This window comes from Rutilus rutilus (genome assembly GCF_951802725.1).
Source record: "Rutilus rutilus genome assembly, chromosome: 19".
NCBI classification, from domain to species: domain Eukaryota; kingdom Metazoa; phylum Chordata; class Actinopteri; order Cypriniformes; family Leuciscidae; genus Rutilus; species Rutilus rutilus.
Window position 1 is genome coordinate 32,704,302 of NC_140232.1, and position 23,043 is coordinate 32,727,344.

At 39.9% G+C, this 23,043-nt stretch overlaps 2 protein-coding genes across 7 annotated transcripts in view; one reads left to right on the forward strand and one right to left on the reverse strand.

Annotated features, from left to right (window-relative positions):
- The window catches only part of citb (citron rho-interacting serine/threonine kinase b), a 60,571-nt gene extending 58,982 nt beyond the window's left edge, over nucleotides 1-1,589 (reverse strand). For 4 of the 5 annotated variants that reach the window (XM_084388594.1, XM_084388591.1, XM_084388595.1 and 1 more), the window contains exon 1: nucleotides 1,345-1,577. The gene's annotated coding sequence lies outside the window, so the exon portion shown is untranslated. Of the gene's footprint in view, nucleotides 1-1,344 lie in introns of all 5 variants that reach the window. The other variant, XM_084388593.1, reaches the window with a different exon arrangement.
- Nucleotides 1,590-11,063: 9,474 nt separating this feature from the next.
- bicdl1 (BICD family like cargo adaptor 1) overlaps nucleotides 11,064-23,043 on the forward strand; it is a 41,975-nt gene continuing 29,995 nt past the window's right edge. For both annotated transcript variants that reach the window (XR_014625399.1, XM_084388968.1), the window contains exons 1-2: nucleotides 11,064-11,824; nucleotides 14,268-14,483. Coding sequence is in view for 1 of the 2 variants with exons in the window: in XM_084388968.1 (XP_084245094.1) it covers nucleotides 11,429-11,824; nucleotides 14,268-14,483 (612 nt within the window). In the remaining variant the exon portion in view is untranslated. The remainder of the gene's footprint in view (nucleotides 11,825-14,267; nucleotides 14,484-23,043) is intronic.

A 23,043-nucleotide genomic window follows, 5' to 3' on the forward strand; every position in this document is an offset into this window, starting at 1 on the left:
ACAGAATGAGGCGAACACAGGAAGTGATGCGTTATGGGCGTGTCCGAGCTCATCTTTTCTGGTAACTTTTTTGTTGGCATTCCGAATTCAACAGAAAGTGTCAAAAATGATCGTCCAAAGATGCAACCAAACAACGTTATCGAATTCTTTCCGATGAGCTTGATTATAAACAGAAAAACATTTATATGAGTCTTCAGTAGCGGTGCATAGAGGAAGGAGGGAGGAAGAGAGAGAGAGAGAGAGAGAGAGAGAGAGAGAGAGGGAGAGAGAGAGACAGAGAGAGAGGGAGAGAAACAGAGAGAGAGAGAGGGAGAGAGAGGGAGAGAGAGAGAGAGAGAGATGGAGGAAAGTGAAGGGATATGCTGTTTCCATAGAAATAAGTCCATTCTGTCACCTTCTTGCAACTCTTTTGCTCATACATTTCTATTTCACAACACCCACATACTGTATCTGAACACAGCACACACCAGTTACCTGAACTACACCGCCAGGAATCAATACATACATGATTTCGCTGAGGAAAATTGTGTGAGTGGTGCAAAACTCGCTGTCACGATGCCAGTGTGACATTGCTACGCGGACGCCAGGGTCAAAAGACTCGGGGATTTCTCTCCTTTGGGATTTTTCCACCTGTTTCAAGTTCCAGCGGGGGAATATAATGCATCTGAAAGTCCCAGCACACCTTGATTTGAGGAATCATTCATGTCTGGAGAACAAACGCTGCTCTTATACACTTAGCGTTAGTAGTTTGATCAAATCCTTACAAAATAAGGCAAAATGAAGGTTGATCTTGAAATGAAAGTTGTTTTTAAGGACCGCTTAAAATCGTATTTGTATTCCTTGGCATTTTAGTACATTAGTGCATGGATGTTTTTATGTTTTGTCTTGTTGTTCTTTTGCTTTTTATTGTAATGTACAGCACTTTGGACCTACTGTGGTAGCCTGTGAGGTGATGTATAAATAAATAAACGAAACGAAACGAGAGTGGTTGTGTTGCGCTGTGATTCTGATGTCCAGTGCAGTGGTGCTGTTCTCCAGACCTGGTGTCATGACACACACTCGCAGAGTTCACACGCTGACAGTGTGTTGGCATCTGTGTTGGCACCAACAGTCTCTCTGCACCCATCTGAGACGCCACCTGGACGTATTCTCAGCTTTTTGGAAGATCACAAATGACAATATGCAACAAGGAGTCGCATTTATTTATGATCCTTAACCGCAAACTGAACTGCAATGCCATTGTTTACACACAAACAAAGCCAAGATCACACAAACGTCCTTAATCTCTCTCTCCCTCTCTTTCTGCGGTTGTTAACAAACTCAAATGTTGTCACTGATACTCACCCTAAAGGAGCCACGCTTGAGCTTGGGTTCTGCTGAGGATCCACTTTAGAGAGGGCAGGTCCGCACCAGGGAAGCCCACGAGAGTTGAGTGGTCCTGGGCAGCCATGAGCTGGGGAACGGGCATCTGTGGCTGGAGCTTTCTGGAGGACTCATCCTCGGAGAGTTGTGCGGGAGAGTCGGATCAGATACACTTGAGTGGGAAGAGAGAGAAGCACTGAGACGAGGAGGGAAGCGAGCTGTATCCTAGAGAAGACTGTGAATCGTGCACACCTCTCTCTCTCTCTCTCTCTCTCTCGCTCACTCGCTCTCTCTCTCCACTGCAGAAGCTCTCTATAATCACAGTAATACAAGCAGACTGACTCAGTGTTGAAACCGCTGAAGCTCTCTCTCTCTCTCTCTCTCTCTCTCTCTCTCCCTCAGAACCGATATTTATCTTTACTCCCCACATCTGATTCCAGTTCAGACATTTTGTGCCTCATTGCTTCTGCCCATAATTATTTGATTTCCATATTTTATATTCTGAGGAAAATCTATCTATCTATCTATCTATCTATCTATCTATCTATCTATCTATCTATCTATCTATCTATCTATCTATACTATAGTATCTATCTATCTATCTATCGCTCTGTTCTATCTATCTATCTATCTATCTATACTATAGTATCTATCTATCTATCTGTCTATCTATCTATCTATCTATCTATCTATTGCTCTGTTCTTTCTTTCTATCTGTCTATCTATCGCTCTGTTCTTTCTATCTGTCTATCTATCGCTCTGTTCTTTCTATCTGTCTATCTATCGCTCTGTTCTATCTATCACTCTGTTCTATCTATCTATCTATCGCTCTGTTCTATCTATCTATCTATCGCTCTGTTCTATCTATCACTCTGTTCTATCTATCTATCTATCTATCTATCTATCTATCTATCTATCGCTCTGTTCTATCTATCACTCTGTTCTATCTATCTATCTATCTATCTATCTATCTATCTATCTATCTATCTATCACTCTGTTCTATCTATCTATCTATCTATCTATCACTCTGTTCTATCTATCTATCTATCTATCGCTCTGTTCTATCTATCTAAACAGAAAGTCAGATAAAAGCTAGATAAAATGATTGCACTATTTATATGAATATTGATATAGCATTCATATAATTTATAATCTGCCAGGACATACATAATGATCTTAGTATGACGGCATCATTGAGCTCCATTAAGTTCAACTTTTGACAAACTTTAAAATGGCATCATGACATCTTTTCCAGACATGTCATGTTTTCCTCGAACTGATTCCAGTAAAGCTGCCGTTCTGGCATTAACCGAGTTACATCTGGATGATGTTCATTGATGACAAACTCGACTGTGCAAATGAACGTGTTCATTAGCTGCCGTTGGCACTGCCATCAGGAACTCTTTATGAATTCATTCTCAGCCAAAACTCATTAAAGCTGCAGTTGTCCTAGTCAATTTCACATCTAAGGACCGTCACATTCCTTAATGAAAGACTAGCTTATTTTACACCACTCTATGACTTAGTGACTGAGGAGAGAGAGAGAGTGTTCATTACAGTTTTTCTCACCCGCTTCGGCAAATTTAGCGAAACAGTCTCTAAACTGCAAGTGCAAATGTCACAACTGTTTGCTGGAACATCAGAACTCTATTGCATCTGCAAAATGTTGTTACTGTACTCACACAAAACATTTAATTCATGCTTCAAAACCTAGTTAATGTGTCAGTAAATTGGCCAATGCCACCAAGATAAAAAGTATTTTTGTCATTGTGTGAGATGTGAGATGTATTTTTATTTATTTTTTACAATGGAAATATTTGTTATTTCATTTTCTGTTTTCTACACTGTACAAGAATGTCAGTTTTGGCTTGATGAATGCTCTTGCGTACAGATTTCAGCAGCAGGTAAAAATGTACAAGGAAAAGTCAATACTGTGTAGTACACAAAAAGAAAATGGACATTTGGTCTCAATATGTCACTCAAAATTCACTGTGAATTTTCAGTTTACATGTAATATTTCTACAAAAATAAACTGCTGATCTGTTTTGGGTGGGCAAACTCCATTTAGCATATGTAACTTTATTGGTTGATTGGTAAGATTGTGATTCCTATTTCATTGCAATGGTAAATTTGCCAATTTGGAAGACATTACAAACAACCAATGTCATAGGTATATATGGAATATACATGCATTTCCGACAGATTTTGATACTTGAATGGATCATTTTGCATGTGAACGCTCACACGATGAAATAATGTTTAGAAGTTGTGAAGAGTTTGACAATTTCACTGGGAATCAACTCATCAGTTTTGATCAACGAGCCATGTGCATTTAATCATTGTGCAAATTGTAGACAATTATACTTACTCTTTTGCACACATGTGCCAAAAAACATGCTTGAATCAATAAGAAATTCAAATCTGACGTGAACAAGTTTGGAGATCTGAACTTATTGTTTTGAGAATTCAAAAACTGAGCCAAAGCGATTGAGAAGAACTGTGACAGCCAGTGAAGTGCGATATGCATTTCAAAGTTTTGGCATGTGATGTGATGCTTGCTGTCAGCTTTTGCATTATGATTCATATCAAGCTGCTAAATAATTTCACTGATAACAGATTGCAAAATAATGTCCTCGTTTCATATAAAGGACCATCATCAGTGGGCGTGCTGTTAGAAATTTAGATGGGTGTGTAGTATAAACATTATTGTTAGAAAAATAAAGGAAAACAGGGACACAGAGGCACAAAAGCAGTGTTTCTCTCTCTAACACAAGCATTATTCTACTGATGTTACCAGGCAACAGGCTATTGCTATTATCTGAGCCAATGGCAGAGGAGTATGTATGAGGGAAATGGTGGACTGTGGAAAAAAAAGTGTGATTTCTATTCATATTTTAAGACAAACAATTACGTCATTTCCCATTTACATCATAGCATGTCATCACTGCATGATGCATGCATATGACTGAAAATATCAAAATGTCATATGGATATATTTCATGTTATTGATTTAAGATCTTACTCACCCGAAATGATGATTGTTTGGCAGTCAGATGACATGTTGGGATGATTTGTCAAATACCTTTAAATGAAGAAAAAAAAAGTAATTTACTGTATAACAAATGCATTTTTTTTACAACTTATACATACTGTACCATAATTGTCAACTTAAAAAAATGGACAAAAAGAAGCATAAATGTGTCATAAAAGCATCATAAGTGGTACATATGTCAGGTGATGCTTTGTATGATAAACAGACTGATGTTTAAGTCAGATCACTATTATAAGTCACTGAGAAAATTATATTAATTTAAAATAATTATTATTTGTGGATTAAGTATTTATTCTATTCAAGTGTTCATTGTAACCTGAACAAGTGTAGCAGGATATAAAAACAAATTGGTGGATCCACTGGTGTAAATTTTGTACTGAGAAGTTCTTAGTCTGCTGTGAAAGTGTGCAATGATAGAGTCTCGAGGAGAAAGAGAATGATCACCTGCTGATTAATTGCAGTCTGAAGTTGTTTGTGTGGGATGGAAGAAGAAAAAACATTTCCATCACCAGCTCTATAAAACACGACAAAATGGCAATTTGTGGTGTTGGGGTTTACTTGTTTCAGCTGCGTGTTCATCCAACTTAATATTTCATAAATTTTAGGCGAGCAAGAGTGCTGTTGTTTAGTGAATGTCTTTGTTGTTGTTGTTTTACTGGAAATAGTCCCCAAAAAAACGCCAAAGAAAGATACAGGAAGTGGCGAACACAAACAAGCGGAGCGATACTAACAGTGAAACGTCCAAGTGCTGACGAACTCTTGGCCAATCAAATTAGAGTACTTAAACGACCTGTTGAATAAATGTATATTTAATTGACTGGGCGGAGATCCAAGAGCGCGAATATCACAGTTCAACAGCGTTGGGACTATTTCACCGTTTGTATCGCTCCTGTTGTCTGAGTCTGCACGTTTTATTAGACAGACTGTCAAGTTTGCGGATTAGCCTGTTGGGTGGGGATTTCAACCAAGTGTGTGTGTGTGTGTGTGTGTGTGTGTGTGTGTATCTGCGGGCGTGACGAAAGTTTGGGGCGTGGAGAAAGGTCTTGTTCATTGGTCGTGAAAGCTGTCAGTCAGGGTTTGGGGTAGGGTTAGGGGTGAGGAGGGGTTAGGGGTTAGGGGTTAGTTTCTGTTGTAGCAATTCACCTTTCCACATGCCCAGGGCCATTACTCTACTCGACTCTTTTCGCAGGTTACAATGTTACACCAGTAGGTGGCGCCAAGTGACAGTTTTCGAATCATTAACGCAATTTAATCTTTCAAAAGACCTGATTTGTTGAACGAAACTTCTCCTGAATTCAGGGCTGCATACTACCACACTACTCTTACTATTTTCCCTATATCTTTCTATGGCAAAAATATTAAAATTAGTATGCTAGTATGTGGATCCGCATTCAGCATTCTTTGAGTGAGTCATTTAATCGTTCATTCAACCGATTGGTTCAAAAACACTGCATTATTCAGTGATATTCTTTATGAGCAAGTGATTACAGCAGTAACTTTTTCTTTAAATTGTATGTAATATAACAACATTTTCATAAAAAAAATATGTCCTTAATAGTTGATTATATAGTTATGCTAGAGGCTGCGGTCTTTAGTCAAGTCACCTTTATGTATATAGCGCTTTTTACAATACAGATTGTTTCAAAGCAGCTTTACAGAGATAACATTAAAATAATGCAACAAAGTTTGTTTCTAGAAGAAAATTTCTGTTGTAAAAAAGTTATTAATTTTGTTCATTTATACATAGCCGCTCTGGAGAAAACAGTGATGTCATCCTCCAGCTCAGTTCAGTTCTCATATAATGGTGTCAATGCAGGCAGATCAATAATATTGTTGAATATTAAATTAAATTAAATGTCCCCAACTAAGCAAGACAAAAGCTGGCCCAAAGGCGAAAAAAGGCGACAGTGGCAAGGAACCAAAACTCCATAAGTGACAAAATGGAGAAAAAAGCCTTGGGAGAACCCAGGCTCAGTCGCTCAGTTCTCCTCTGGCCAATGAACGAACAGTGTATGATTATGATTCAGGCAGAATTACAGGTCAGAAGTCAGATTGGATCGGAACATTCAGAATATTATCCAGTTCCATCTGGTTGAAGATCAGAGTCACGCTGGTATGGAGACGAGTTAGTTGAGGATCAGAGCCGATGGCTGTCGTGTTGATGAGGCCTTCACAGCGGGCTTAAAGGGGTGGGTGATTATGATTTGACTTTTCTAACTTTAGTTAGTGTGTAATGTTGCTGTTTGAGCATTTCAACATCTGCAAAGTTACTACGCTCAAATTTTAAAGCAAAGCGAGATATTTGCTTTTAAAGAAATCACTTTTTAAGGACTACAACAAACAGCTGGTAGAGACTACACGAGCTTCCTCCCGGGTTAGTGACATCACCAACCCTAGAATTTACATAAACCCCGCCCCCTGAACACTATTTATAGATTATCAAGACAGAATATGCTAATCAATGACTAGAAGTTAACTACACATCAGCTACATAAATTCATCAACTAACCATTCAGAAATGTCCTGTTGCTTCTACATGTTGTCACTTCTTCTTGAGTCTCTCCATCATTGTCTGAATACGATTTGAACATAAAAGGCAAAAAAATTTAATGTTTGAAATTTTCAGTGCATGTCTGTGTGAGTGCGATCTGTTGAAGCTCCGCCCCCTGTGCCGGGAGCAGCAGCTCATTTGCATTTAAAGGAACAGACACAAAACGGTGCGTTTTTGCTAACCTTAAAAAAGTGACAACTTTAACATGCTATATAAAAATATCTGTGGGGTATTTTTAGCTAAAACTTCCCATACACACTCTGGGGACATCAGAGACTTATTTTACATCTTGTGAAAAGGGCATTATACCACCCCTTTAAAACTGCTTAGACCAGCTTCAATCAGTTAAAACCAGCAGTGAAGCTTATCATTTTGTATGAATGTGGCATAAGGCTGTGCTTTATGAAATCATAAATTATCTTTATTTTGCACTCAGCAGCAGAATGACTATGGGAAAATATGTTCAGATGAGGAAGAGCACAGCTCCCTCCAAAGGGTTAGGAAGGAATTGCACGGGAAGATTGGGTTGCTTATATAAGTGCTGTATGCTTGAGATTGAGAAGATGCTTCTTCAGCAGCACATCTGTAAAAGTGTGGATTGTGTAACAGCATTGAGAGTCTTTGTATTTTCTCTTAGGAAGAGAGCATGGGGATAGTCTCTAGTTCAGGACTATGACTCAGAGCATTATATAAACGCTAATGTATTCAGCAAAGAGCTTCCACAAATGAATCATAAATCAATCAGACTGGAATAATAATCATCAGAGCTTGGCGTCCTCCAGAGTTTTCAAGAGCAACAAACAAGCAAATTAAACTGATGCCACTGAACAGTTGATATGTAAATTAATTCATAGGCCTATTAAAAATGTATTGCCATACAACCTAAGAAACGGATGTAATAAATATTCTAATTGTAAAAATGTAACTGAATGTGTAGTAACGTACAGATTTAGCATGCATTCAGAGGACGTTGCTTTAGCATGGAACAAATTATGATGTTGCCTTGTACACTGGTGCAGCTATTTAGGCGATATATTAATTATTCACATTATCTTCATGAATAAATGTATCACTCTTGCACTTTTTAAGGCTGACTCAGAAGAAAGAGTTCAGCATTTTGTAGGATGTATTAAGCGCACTTGTTCTCCAGCAGATGGCAGTATTGCTCTTTATGTCTGTGGTTTAGATTCATGGCTGTTACTGCTTATTGCACACACACAATACTGTACACTGCCTAAAAGTTTAATTTTGTATGGAAATGTATTTTGGCAGACCAGATAATGATTCAACAAAAAGATGTTAAAATTACTGCTGATATTTCCATGTGGTGAAAATCAAGTGTTTAATGTTGTTCAGATGTTTATGTGGTCGTTTTTAATATTCTTTAAGACAAACCATGTGTAAATTCATAAGTCGACACCATTATTTTCTCCTTAAAACTCCAAAAACACGCTTTGAAATCGCTGGTGTTTCTGACGTCAAACTACCTTGTAACCAATCAGATCAACGTGTGATCGTCAACGAGTGTATCTCTGTGCTGAGTGAGTGAGTGGAGGCGGGGCTCATTTGTTTAACAGCACTTTTTTATTTTAATTTATATATATTCATTTTTATCAACAACAACAAAAATAAACATGTTTATTTATTCACTATTTATTTTTCTCCTACATATTTTTTATTTACTTATGGCTCATTTGTTTACTTTGCTGAACAACACATTTTTTTCCTAGCATTCGCTTTATTTTTCCTCTTTTAAATGTTCTATTATTTAATAATATTATAATTCATTATTTCTTCTCTCACTTGACCATTTTCCTGCTTAAAAATTAGTATCATAATAAATATCTTTACATCCAAATATAATTTGTAATTTCATATGTGATTCTGCAGTGCTTTAAAACACTCTTAATGTCTCCATGAAATCAAAATTGACAATTCTTGTTTTTATGGAATACTGCAGTATTTATTATAGATGATTTATCCATGCACATCATTATTTTTTTAATTATTTAACATTTAATTAAAATAACTTCCCTTCCCTCTTGCAGCACATCTCTTCTCTTCTCTGATGACGTGTTTACTGGCGCGAGGGCGGGGCAACCTGTCACTCACATGAGATCCACCAATAGCAAACCACAACCATCCAATCAATTCCCCACGAACAAACACAAGCCCCGCCCTGCATTTGTTCTTGTTCCAGAAGCCGTTTCACTCAAATACACGTCACAATCGGGAAGAAAAGACTATCGCAACTTCTGTTTCATGCAGATTTTAGCAAAAAACTCAGCAGATTGACCATCAAGCATGTAATCACAAGGATTACAAAAGGCAGCTTCAATCCCCTGAAGCTCCTGTTCCTCCTCCTCCAAACATGTTGTTTCCTGCCGTTCATCCTTCAGTAAATGAGCCTACAGTGATTGAATGGCCAGTTCTGGGGTTTGTGCTCTGGAATGACAGTGACCCACTTTCCTTTGTATGTCAATATTATGGTCCACAAGTACAGTCTTTGTTTCTCGATAATCCCTCATTCTTTTCCTGTACGTTTCCATCTCTCACTGAAACACATTTATCACATGGCGAGAGAGGAGCACTGAACCATTAGAAAACAAGCGCTTTAGCTTGAAGCACTGAGGCGTCTCACACTACTGTCATGATTGCGCTCAATATTGTGAGATGAGATTAAATGAGATCAGTAGTCAAGCAGATTGAATCACTGGGAATCATGTTTTCCCGACAGTATACTGATGTGCTGCTGTTGGGGAATGCTTCTAGTAATCTGAATGTTTGTAATCTGGTATTTGTATGATCTTGCGGAAACCTCACTGTATAATAATGAGGTCAAACCTTTCAAAACACAATGACGTTCTGTGTGCAGCTGTCATGATAATTACATTCCTGTCATTTGGCACATTTTTCTACGGTGGTCAAACAAAGTTTAAAACTATTTGAACTCAACTATAATCCTGCAATATTTTTTTGTAATTAAATATATAAATAAACAAATATTGTAATAAATACAAATAATGTCTTAGGGAATTCATTGCTGGAACATTCATTGACGAGACCTAAAAGATAACTACCTTCCAATTTCAGGTATCTATGAATTTCTGCATCATATTGTCATATTTTTGACAATATCAATTATTCTCTCATAAAAAGACCAAAAAGCAAAGAAAAAAAGAATAAAGAGATTATCATGAGATTATAAAAAAAAAATACATTTTCGGATTTGTATTCAGATGTTTTATACTTTTGAGCTTGTTTGTAGTCTCATTAATTTCAATAACAATACTTATTAGATTCTCATTCTGTAATACAGTCATAATCTAGACAAAAATAAAAATCAAGTATTAAAGGTAGTACAACAAATATTGTCAAATAACTTGAATATACAACAAATAACTTGAAATTGTCCTTGTTAGAATAGAAAAAGTAAAATATGATATAGGAAAAAAAATTAAATAGATTTCTTTTTGCAATATGTGTGCATTGTGGGGAAAGATTAATACCAGCAATGTTTGACCTTGTGGGGACATATTTTGGTGCACATGAGGAAAACAGCTTATAATAAATCAGACTAAGTGATGGGTTTTTTTTTTTTGAAAATGTAAAAATGCAGAAAGTTTTGTATGATGGGTAGGTTTAGGGGTGGGTTCGTGCAATGGGAGAGAATATACAGTTTGGACAGTATAAAAACCATCATGTCTATGGAAAGTCCCCACAAAGATAGTTAAACCAAGTGTGTGTGTGTGTATGTGTTTGTGTGTGTACAGCTGATACAACTACAACTCTGAAGCAGTATTGGGTAAACCAAATAATATACAGTATATTATGAAAAGGCCACATCAGTCTTGAGCTTATCTAGAGAGATAAGATAAGAGAGAGGTCATTAACCATCCAGAACAGACTGTGTTTCCCATCACACCATCAGCAGCAGCAGCAACATTCACATGTCTTTCACCCAGTTCTTCTATAGCATATGGCGTTATCACAATCGACCAATGGGTGGCTACGAGGAGCAGGTTGATTAGCTGACGTCACGGACGCAGAGAGCGCGCGCGGGGCTGGGAGGAGGCTCGCGCACGAGAGAAATCCGTGTATTTGTGTGTCGTATAGGCCAGGGATGTGAGCGAGGGGCGACGATAATGGGGAATAACCGGGACCCCGGTGCTCTGGAGTGGACACAACGACTGGACGGTGATCATAAAGGGGGTTAACGTGAAGGTCAGCCATCTCTAGAGTGTTCTAAACAGATTGATGGATTTTATTGGGCTAAATGATAGATTGATTGTCACTGGAGACGTTGAGGCAAGACAGTGATTAGAGCTCATATAACCATACTGGAAACGATTTACCCATTTCAATGGCGTTATCATCGACCCAGAGCCAAACAGGTCACCCGGACCCAGGACTAACGCGGGTTCACCGGGTCTAAAGCGCTCAATCTGTCGTTTTTCCGGCGATGTCCGCGTCTTGCCTCGACCTGCGCAGCGCGATTTCAGCACCACCGACGCTGGACAGCGACCGCATGGAACTCGCGCTCGATCCCGGCCGTCAAAGCTCGCCAGACACCGGGGAATATCAGACCCTCTCGCTGATACACACCGCGCCCGGGGGGCTCGGCATGGCTTTGGAGGAGGAGCTGGCCATGCTCACCGGGGAACGGGAGGACGATCTGGAGGTATCCGCCTCAGAGACACCTGTGAGCGGACAGGACTCTGATCTACTGTCGCTCTTCCGGCAGAAAGAGAAGGACTTGGTCCTCGCTGCTAAACTGGGCAAAGCTCTACTTGAAAGAAACCAAGACCTCACAAAGCAATATGACAAAATTACCAAGGATTTAAACGACAAACTGGAGGTGAGGAGCTCTAAAACTCCACTTGGGTGTAGCCTATACACTGCCCAACAGTTTGCATAAAAAAAAAATTTAATAAAAAGTCTGGAACTTAATAAGTCAAGTTGACATGCCATAAGTTCTGCCGTCGGATTCCTAAAGTTTTCTGCAGAATGTTTTATAATTCTGGTTTTAGCGCGCACGGCGCACACACACACGCACACACGCGCGCGCACACACACACACACACACATTAACCTTTACATATTTATAAGAAAAACCATATTACAGCACTAAAAATGTTTCCTTCACACCTCAACTTTTGGTACATGAAACACGACTAGAGTAACCCACTTACTTTTTTTTTTAGAAAAACAAAATCATCCTGACCTCACCCACGAAAAGTTACTAGTAAACTATAAAACTTGTCATGTCCCAGTGCATGCTGGGAAGGGGACTGAATCAACTGAAAATAGAAAATGAAAAGTAAAAGTAAATTTGTTGGTAACACTTATGTAGTTACACATTACTACATGTACTTACTATATTAATAAGAGTAAATTATTCATAGTTACAAGTACTAACCATAAACCAAACCCTAACCATAACTCTAAAGTAGTTTATTATATATGACTTATTTGAGTAATTACAATGTAACTATACGTCACATTAAATAAAGTGTAACCAATTAAAGATTGTAATTTAATACTTTGCTTATCAGTAGTGCTGTGATTGATTTTGCATGCATGTGTTGTTTACATGGGTGTGCAGTCAGTCTGCTTTTTTAATTATTAATCAGGATGTATCATAATATTAAGAGCATGATGAAAGAAAGCAAATCATTTAAATGACTTGAACACGTTTAGTCTCCCAGTGTGTAACATTATTCCTCATGCTGAGCTCCCGAAGAGTTCCCAACTCCACCTGTCTCTCAACACTAATTGCACAAATATGCATAAATCCACACATCTTAAATGCTAATGGTTTTTAAGACTCTTATTATTATCTCTTTTATACAGTCATAATGTCAGTTGACATTGTGAAAACACTAGAACTAGAGTTAACGTCATCCATACATGCTGCTGTTTGTCAAGACTGCATCTGAGAAGCGTTTACTGTCACTGAATGCAGACTGTGTGAAGACGTTGACTGAGTTGAACCTCGTTCAGGCCTATATGGGCTTTGATGGTTTTTTCAGCGATGCTGCAAGCAAAGCTGATGTGCTTTGGCTCCTTTCAGCCGTCCGAGGGCCAGATACTCGACAGGTTCCTGGCAGTTCTCCATGTACTTGTCTCTCCTGCCCGGTTCACATCTTTGACTTAAACCCCTCGTCTTAATCTACATCCTACAGTAGTTCATATATTTCTTTCTTTACTTATATTTTCTGACAATCGCTCTTCATTTGCGGAATCCGTATTTGTTCATATTAACACCCTCTTTTACAAAAGCGAGTAATCAACATTGAAATGACTTCTTACGGTTAGTTAGTTTGATAGCCTTCACAGTGGATTTCACGGGCTTTAATCAGCGCCAGATTTCATTTTCTGCAATTACATCTAGCGCTCTCAGAGGTGCCCGGGACTGAACCTGCCTGACCCTCTCAAACCATCAAATCCACATGTCTAACTAGCATTACAGCTTTTCTGCCTCGCTTAGACAGGAAGAGACCATATGACCAACATGTAAGGCGACCAATCACATGCTGTTCTAATAGGGGCGGGGTTATTTAAAATAGTTGATGCCACAATAGCTTAGAACTAATAGGGTTAGAACTAATACTGCTATATATAATACACAGATAAACAGAAGTTTAATTAGAATTTCTGTCTGTCCAAAAGTGCTTAGTACAGATTATTTCACAAATATACAAATGTTTGGGGTTGGCAAGATATTTTAATGTTTTTGAAAGAGTCTCTTCTGCTCACCAAGGCTGCATTTATTTAATCAAAAATACAGTAAAAACAGTAATATTGTGAAATATTATTACAATTTCAAGTAACTTTTTTCTATGTGAATATATTTTAAAATGTAATTTATTCCTGTGATCAAAGCTGAATTTTCAGTGTCACGTGATCCTTCAGAAATCATTATAATATGTGCTAATATGCATTTATTTGAAATATAATCTTTTGTAACATTATAAATGTCTTTACTGTCACTTTTGATCAATTTAATGTATCCTTGCAGAATAAAAGTATTAATTTCTTAAAATGAAAAAATCATACTGACCCTAAACTTGTGAATGGGAGTGTAACTCATTCAGTTCTCAACTCAACTCATTCACAAAACATTCAGTTTTATTGCCTTGCTAGTTTATTTGCCACTTGACTATATCTGTCAAAGACTTGATCTAACCTGGCAAACTTTGGCAACTCCAGATGATTAGTTCCTCACATCCAGGAATTGAATTGGAATTTAAAAAGCATTTAATTCTAAATAAATGTCAGTGACCCTGTTTCTCTTCCAGCTCCTGGAGCAGGAAAAACATGAGCTGCGTCGTCGTTTGGAGAGTCGCGAGGGTGAATGGGAAGGCCGGGTGGCTGAACTGGAGACAGATGTGCAACACCTGCAGGGGGAGCTGGAGAGACATCAGGTGCAGCTGCGGGAGGCCGACCGGGACAAGAGCCGAGCCATCAGCGAGCTGTCAGAACAGAACCATCGGCTGCTGGAGCAGCTCAGCAGGGTGAGTGTGTGTGTGTGTGTGTGTGTGTGTGTGTGTGTGTGACCCCTACGGTTCTCAGGCATGGGAAGGACGCTAAAGGCCGCAGCCTCTACCGCCAGCCGCTAGTGTGTCTCTTGAGACCAGGGGAGTGAGGTTTACACGCACAGCTCTTACTGGCTGGTCTCCGTTAAGTGTAACAGGTGGAGATGCTGGCTGGAGTCACAGGAGTGCTTACAGTGTGCAGTGGGTCAGAAGAGGGCAGAACGCTTTATGATGAAGGAATGTTTGGAAAACTTGAAGCTGAATCTGCTTGCAAAATTGTTCTATAGCAGTATTTTGCTTTATTTCTATGCAACTTTGATGTGTAGAATGTAGCCTGTTCCTGTAGATTGTTTTAGGTATTTATATAACACATTTCTTACACAGTTTCTTTCTTGGTGACATTTTACAAAAAAGTTCCAGCTGTCAACATGAGCTAACTGCATTAGTTAATGTGAACGAACAATAAAAAATACTTTTAAAGTGCCCGCTATTTTAAAGGTTTCTAAATTTATTTGGGAGTCTCCTATAATAGGTTTACATGCATCCAAGGTAAAAAAAAAACTCTGCTCTGATTGGTCAGATGACCCAGTCTGTTGTGATGGGTCTACTCTGCTCTGATTGGTCAGGTGCTCAGTCTGTTGTGATTGGTCTACTCTGCTTTGATTGGTCAGATGACCCAGTCTGTTGTGATTGGTCTACTCTGCTCTGATTGGTCAGATGCTCAGTCTGTTCTGATTGGTCTACTCTGCTTTGATTGGTCAGATGGTCCAGTCTTTTGTGATTGTGAACTTACAGCGAGTTGTGGAAACAAAATCCCCATTACCATATCTGAATTTCAGCTCTTCCTCAGCAATGGGTACACAGTGACACGAGCAGGAACGATGGCAAATGTGGTTATGTAACAGGAAGTGAGACTGGAATTGCTGACGACTCGTTTCTTTTAGGAGACTATAACCTTATTTGTTGTGCACTTTGATCTTTGAAACATTTTATGTTCACAAACAGCTATATTACACACTACATGAAAGGTCATTTTCGAAAAAGCATAATAGTAGCACTTTAAAGCATTCGTTAATCTTAGTTAATGATAATTTCTACATTGACTAATTTATTATTAAAATCCAAAGTTGTCTTTGTTAATATCATTAACATGACCCAACAAATAACAGTTTTACAATCAGCTTTGGATAAAACCATCTACTAAATAAAGATTGGTACCATGAAGTTATTAGAGACAATTTAGAGGTGAAGTATTTGGCTCTTGGCTCGAACCAGAACATCATTGCCAAAAAAACACATAGTGTTCTCATAAAAAGCCATAATTGATTATTGATTATGGTGGTTGTAAATCCATACAGAGGGAGGTGGAAAAAACATGCACACTATGAATAAATTTCATGGCTCCGGCACACAGGGTGTCCCCTCAGCTTCCTGAGACACGACCACACGCAAACTCATCAAAATTACACTCCACTCCATTCTGTTCTCAGAATTATGCAATCTACCTGTTTCACAGTCCAGCAGGGCGACCTTGAAGACGCACAGGACATTTCACTGCACTTCTTTACATTGCGGCCAATGAATGAGGCAGATGAGAAAAAACAAACATTTTGTAGCTTTGGATGTTTTGTGTTTGACTATAATTTTTTTGCACGTTTTGCAGTTTTGCTACTGTTGAACCTGAATGTGTTTTGGCCAGCAGACAAAATCTGTTCGGTAACATGCATTGTGTGAGAGAACGCAGTGAGTTTTGCATGTGTCATATGTCACCTGGTTTCTTGATTTTAATATTTAATTACTTATTTTCTGTAAAGCTGCTTTAAAACTATTTGTATTGCGAAAAGCATCACACACACACACACACACACACACACACACACACACACACACACACACACACACACACGCATGCACACACACACGCACACACAAAATATACTACAGATCTTTTCTGAGAGTATAAATTCTGACAGCAGGAAAAACAACAATGCAACAAACAATGCTTAATTCAACTAATTCATTGTAATTAGCCATATAATCATGCATAGGTAGGACACATTTTTTTAAATAAAAATATTAGGGTTAATAAAAAATAAAATTATTTTAAAATCAAGTAGAAAATGCCTACTATATCCTTCAATGTTGACATCAAAATCCAGTTATTTCACTGTATATCTTGATATCACAAAATATCCCATGTGTCTTTTGCATCACACTGGCTGAAGTCACTTCTAAACATGATGGAATTTAAAATGATTGCCTTCTGAGACATTACGGTTAATCGTTGTAAATCAGTGACTGAGTAATGATGGGAAACTGGGGTTGATTGATTTGGCAGGAAATTGAGATTTGCAGGTTAAATGCCACACTGAGTTTAGTTTGTGCTTCAGTAATGGCCGGATCTTTGCACAACTCTTGTTCCCAGACGCGTTTGAATTGTCAGATTGAGTCTCATTGATTTTGCCCCAGGATGGCTGTGGTGTTGTGGCAATGACGCAGCTGAGGTCACACAACAATCTCTTCCTGGATCTAAACACCAGCGACCCCCTGACAAACTGATGTTAATGTTTTTACCATTCAGATTTACTGCAGCTGTCCATAACACTCACACTCAGGCCTCATAATGCTTTAATGCTGTCAATTCTAGTCAATTTCATTTACTCTGACACACACACAATACACACACGTCCTATTACCACATGTGGTTCTATTAATGGTCACACATAATGGTAGAAGAATTGATGATGATAAACTAATCAAGACTGGCAGCAGAAGGTCTTCCAGCTGAGGGCAATAACACCAGTAAAACCAGAACATTTTCTCAGAAAAGAATGAAAATAAAATAAAGGCCCATTCACACCAGGAACTATAGTAGTTATTTTTTTAGAAGTTAAATTAAATAAATAAATAAAAGAAAGATAAATGATAACTATTACTATATTAGCGGAAGATATTGTTCTGTTTATTCTAAGCGCATACTGTCGTCTGCCACTTTAAAGGGATAGTTAACCCAAAAATGAATATTCTGTCATTAATTACTCACCCTCATGTCGTTCCAAACCCGTAAGGCTTTCATTCATCCTCTAAACACAAATAAAGATTTTTTTTAATGAAATCTGAGAGTTTTCTGTCCCTCCGTTGACAGCTACGCAACTAACACTTTGACGCTTCAAAAAGTTCATGAAGAGATCGTAAAACTAATCCATATGAATCGAGCGGTTTAGACCAAATTTTCTGAAGAGACTCAATCGCTTTATATGATGAACGAATTGAATTTAGACTTTTATTCACATATAAACATTGCTAAGCGAACATAAACAGAAGCTCAACCGAACCTGCCTGATGCTCGAGAATGAACCTCACTGGTTCTTACTGAAGCTCAAACGTTCTGCGTAACACGAGAATGAACCTCATTGGTTCTTGCTGAAGCTCAAACGTTCTGCGTAACACGAGAATGAACCTCATTGGTTCTTGCTGAAGCTCAAACGTGCTGCGTAACACGAGAATGAACCTCATTGGTTCTTGCTGAAGCTCAAACGTGCGGCGTAACACGAGAATGAACCTCATTGGTTCTTACTGAAGCTCAAACGTGCTGCGTAACACGAGAACGAACCTCATTGGTTCTTGCTGAAGCTCAAACGTGCGGCGTAACACGAGAATGAACCTCATTGGTTCTTGCTGAAGCTCAAACGTGCTGCGTAACACGAGAATGAACCTCATTGGTTCTTGCTGAAGCTCAAACGTGCGGCGTAACACGAGAATGAACCTCATTGGTTCTTGCTGAAGCTCAAACGTGCTGCGTAACACGAGAACGAACCTCATTGGTTCTTACTGAAGCTCAAACGTGCTGCGTAACACGAGAATGAACCTCATTGGTTCTTGCTGAAGCTCAAACGTGCTGTGTAACACGAGAATGAACCTCATTGGTTCTTGCTGAAGCTCAAACGTGCGGCGTAACACGAGAATGAACCTCATTGGTTCTTACTGAAGCTCAAACGTGCTGCGTAACACGAGAACGAACCTCATTGGTTCTTGCTGAAGCTCAAACGTGCTGCGTAACACGAGAATGAACCTCATTGGTTCTTGCTGAAGCTCAAACGTGCTGCGTAACACGAGAATGAACCTCATTGGTTCTTACTGAAGCTCAAACGTTCTGCGTAACACGAGAATGAACCTCATTGGTTCTTGCTGAAGCTCAAACGTGCTGCGTAACACAAGAATGAACCTCATTGGTTATTGCTGAAGCTCAAACGTGCTGCGTAACACGAGAATGAACCTCATTGGTTCTTGCTGAAGCTCAAACGTGCTGCGTAACACGAGAATGAACCTCATTGGTTCTTGCTGAAGCTCAAACGTGCTGCGTAACACGAGAATGAACCTCATTGGTTCTTGCTGAAGCTCAAACGTGCTGCGTAACACGAGAATGAACCTCATTGGTTCTTGCTGAAGCTCAAACGTGCGGCGTAACACGAGAATGAACCTCATTGGTTCTTACTGAAGCTCAAACGTGCTGCGTAACACGAGAACGAACCTCATTGGTTCTTGCTGAAGCTCAAACGTGCTGCGTAACACGAGAATGAACCTCATTGGTTCTTGCTGAAGCTCAAACGTGCTGCGTAACACAAGAATGAACCTCATTGGTTATTGCTGAAGCTCAAACGTGCTGCGTAACACGAGAATGAACCTCATTGGTTCTTGCTGAAGCTCAAACGTGCTGCGTAACACGAGAATGAACCTCATTGGTTCTTACTGAAGCTCAAACGTTCTGCGTAACACGAGAATGAACCTCATTGGTTCTTACTGAAGCTCAAACGTTCTGCGTAACACGAGAATGAACCTCATTGGTTCTTGCTGAAGCTCAAACGTGCTGCGTAACACGAGAACGAACCTCATTGGTTCTTGCTGAAGCTCAAACGTGCTGCGTAACACGAGAATGAACCTCATTGGTTCTTGCTGAAGCTCAAACGTGCTGCGTAACACAAGAATGAACCTCATTGGTTATTGCTGAAGCTCAAACGTGCTGCGTAACACGAGAATGAACCTCATTGGTTCTTGCTGAAGCTCAAACGTGCTGCGTAACACGAGAATGAACCTCATTGGTTCTTACTGAAGCTCAAACGTTCTGCGTAACACGAGAATGAACCTCATTGGTTCTTACTGAAGCTCAAACGTGCTGCGTAACACGAGAATGAACCTCATTGGTTATTGCTGAAGCTCAAACGTGCTGCGTAACACGAGAATGAACCTCATTGGTTTTTGCTGAAGCTCAAACGTGCTGCGTAACACGAGAATGAACCTCATTGGTTATTGCTGAAGCTCAAACGTGCTGCGTAACACGAGAATGAACCTCATTGGTTCTTGCAGAAGTTCAAACGTGCTGCGTAACACGACAATGAACCTCATTGGTTATTGCTGAAGCTCAAACGTGCTGCGTAACACGAGAATGAACCTCATTGGATCTTGCAGAAGCTCAAACGTGCTGCGTAACACGAGAATGAACCTCATTGGTTCTTGCAGAAGTTCAAACGTGCTGCGTAACACGACAATGAACCTCATTGGATCTTGCAGAAGCTCAAACGTGCTGCGTAACTCGAGAATGAACCTCATTGGTTCTTGCAGAAGTTCAAACGTGCTGCGTAACACGACAATGAACCTCATTGGATCTTGCAGAAGCTCAAACGTGCTGCGTAACACGAGAATGAACCTCATTGGTTCTTGCAGAAGTTCAAACGTGCTGCGTAACACGACAATGAACCTCATTGGTTCTTGCAGAAGCTCAAACGTGCTGCGTAACTCGAGAATGAATCTCATTGGTTCTTGCAAAAGCTCAAACGTGCTGCGTAACACGAGAATGAACCTCATTGGTTCTTGCAGAAGCTCAAACGTGCTGCGTAACACGAGAATGAAACTCATTGGTTCTTGCTGAAGCTCAAACGTGCTGCGTAACACGACAATGAACCTCATTGGATCTTGCAGAAGCTCAAACGTGCTGCGTAACACGAGAATGAACCTCATTGGTTCTTGCAGAAGCTCAAACGTGCTGCGTAACACGAGAATGAAACTCATTGGTTCTTGCTGAAGCTCAAACGTGCTGCGTAACACGAGAATGAACCTCATTGGTTCTTGCTGAAGCTCAAACGTGCTGTGTAACACGAGAATGACCCTCATTGGTTCTTGCTGAAGCTCAAACGTGCTGTGTAACACGAGAATGACCCTCATTGGTTCTTGCTGAAGCTCAAACGTGCTGTGTAACACGAGAATGAACCTCATTGTTTCTTGCTGAAGCTCAAACGTGCTGTGTAACACGAGAATGACCCTCATTGGTTCTTGCTGAAGCTCAAACGTGCTGCGTAACACGAGAATGAACCTCATTGGTTCTTGCTGAAGCTCAAACGTGCTGTGTAACACGAGAATGAACCTCATTGGTTCTTGCTGAAGCTCAAACGTGCTGTGTAACACGAGAATGACCCTCATTGGTTCTTGCTGAAGCTCAAACGTGCTGTGTAACACGAGAATGACCCTCATTGGTTCTTGCTGAAGCTCAAACGTGCTGTGTAACACGAGAATGAACCTCATTGGTTCTTGCTGAAGCTCAAACGTGCTGTGTAACACGAGAATGACCCTCATTGGTTCTTGCTGAAGCTCAAACGTGCTGCGTAACACGAGAATGAACCTCATTGGTTCTTGCTGAAGCTCAAACGTGCTGCGTAACACGAGAATGAACCTCATTGGTTCTTGCAAAAGCTCAAACGTGCTGCGTAACACGAGAATGAACCTCATTGGTTCTTGCAGAAGTTCAAACGTGCTGCGTAACACGACAATGAACCTCATTGGATCTTGCAGAAGCTCAAACGTGCTGCGTAACACGAGAATGAACCTCATTGGTTATTGCTGAAGCTCAAACGTGCTGCGTAACACGAGAATGAACCTCATTGGTTCTTGCTGAAGATCAAACGTTCTGCGTAACACAAGAATGAACCTCATTGGTTCTTGCTGAAGCTCAAACGTGATGCGTAACACGAGAATGAACCTCATTGGTTCTTGCTGAAGATCAAACGTTCTGTGTAACACGAGAATGAACCTCATTGGTTCTTGCAGAAGCTCAAACGTTCTGCGTAACACGAGAATGAACCTCATTGGTTCTTGCAGAAGCTCAAACGTTCTGTGTAACACGAGAATGAACCTCATTGGTTCTTGCAGAAGCTCAAACGTTCTGCGTAACACGAGAATGAACCTCATTGGTTCTTGCAGAAGCTCAAACGTTCTGCGTAACATGAGAATGAACCTCATTGGTTCTTGCAGAAGCTCAAATGTTCTGCGTAACACAAGAATGAACCTCATTGGTTCTTACTGAAGCTCAAACGTGATGCGTAACACGAGAATGAACCTCATTGGTTCTTGCAGAAGCTCAAACGTTCTGCGTAACACGAGAATGAACCTCATTGGTTCTTGCAGAAGCTCAAATGTTCTGCGTAACACAAGAATGAACCTCATTGGTTCTTACTGAAGCTCAAACGTGATGCGTAACACGAGAATGAACCTCATTGGTTCTTGCAGAAGCTCAAACGTTCTGCGTAACACGAGAATGAACCTCATTGGTTCTTACTGAAGCTCAAACGTGATGCGTAACACGAGAATGAACCTCATTGGTTCTTGCAGAAGCTCAAACGTTCTGCGTAACACGAGAATGAACCTCATTGGTTCTTGCTGAAGCTCAAACGTTCTGCGTAACACAAGAATGAACCTCATTGGTTCTTACTGAAGCTCAAACGTGATGCGTAACACGAGAATGAACCTCATTGGTTCTTGCAGAAGCTCAAACGTTCTGCGTAACACGAGAATGAACCTCATTGGTTCTTGCAGAAGCTCAAACGTTCTGCGTAACACGAGAATGAACCTCATTGGTTCTTGCTGAAGATCCAACGTTCTGTGTAACACGAGAATGAACCTCATTGGTTCTTGCAGAAGCTCAAACGTTCTGCATAACACGAGAATGAACCTCATTGGTTCTTGCTGAAGATCAAACGTTCTGTGTAACATGAGAATGAACCTCATTGGTTCTTGCAGAAGCTCAAACGTTCTGCGTAACACGAGAATGAACCTCATTGGTTCTTGCAGAAGCTCAAACGTTCTGCGTAACACGAGAATGAACCTCATTGGTTCTTGCAGAAGCTCAAACGTTCTGCGTAACACGAGAATGAACCTCATTGGTTCTTGCTGAAGATCAAACGTTCTGCGTAACACAAGAATGAACCTCATTGGTTCTTACTGAAGCTCAAACGTGATGCGTAACACGAGAATGAACCTCATTGGTTCTTGCAGAAGCTCAAACGTTCTGCGTAACACGAGAATGAACCTCATTGGTTCTTGCAGAAGCTCAAACGTTCTGCGTAACACGAGAATGAACCTCATTGGTTCTTGCTGAAGATCAAACGTTCTGTGTAACACGAGAATGAACCTCATTGGTTCTTGCAGAAGCTCAAACGTTCTGCATAACACGAGAATGAACCTCATTGGTTCTTGCTGAAGATCAAACGTT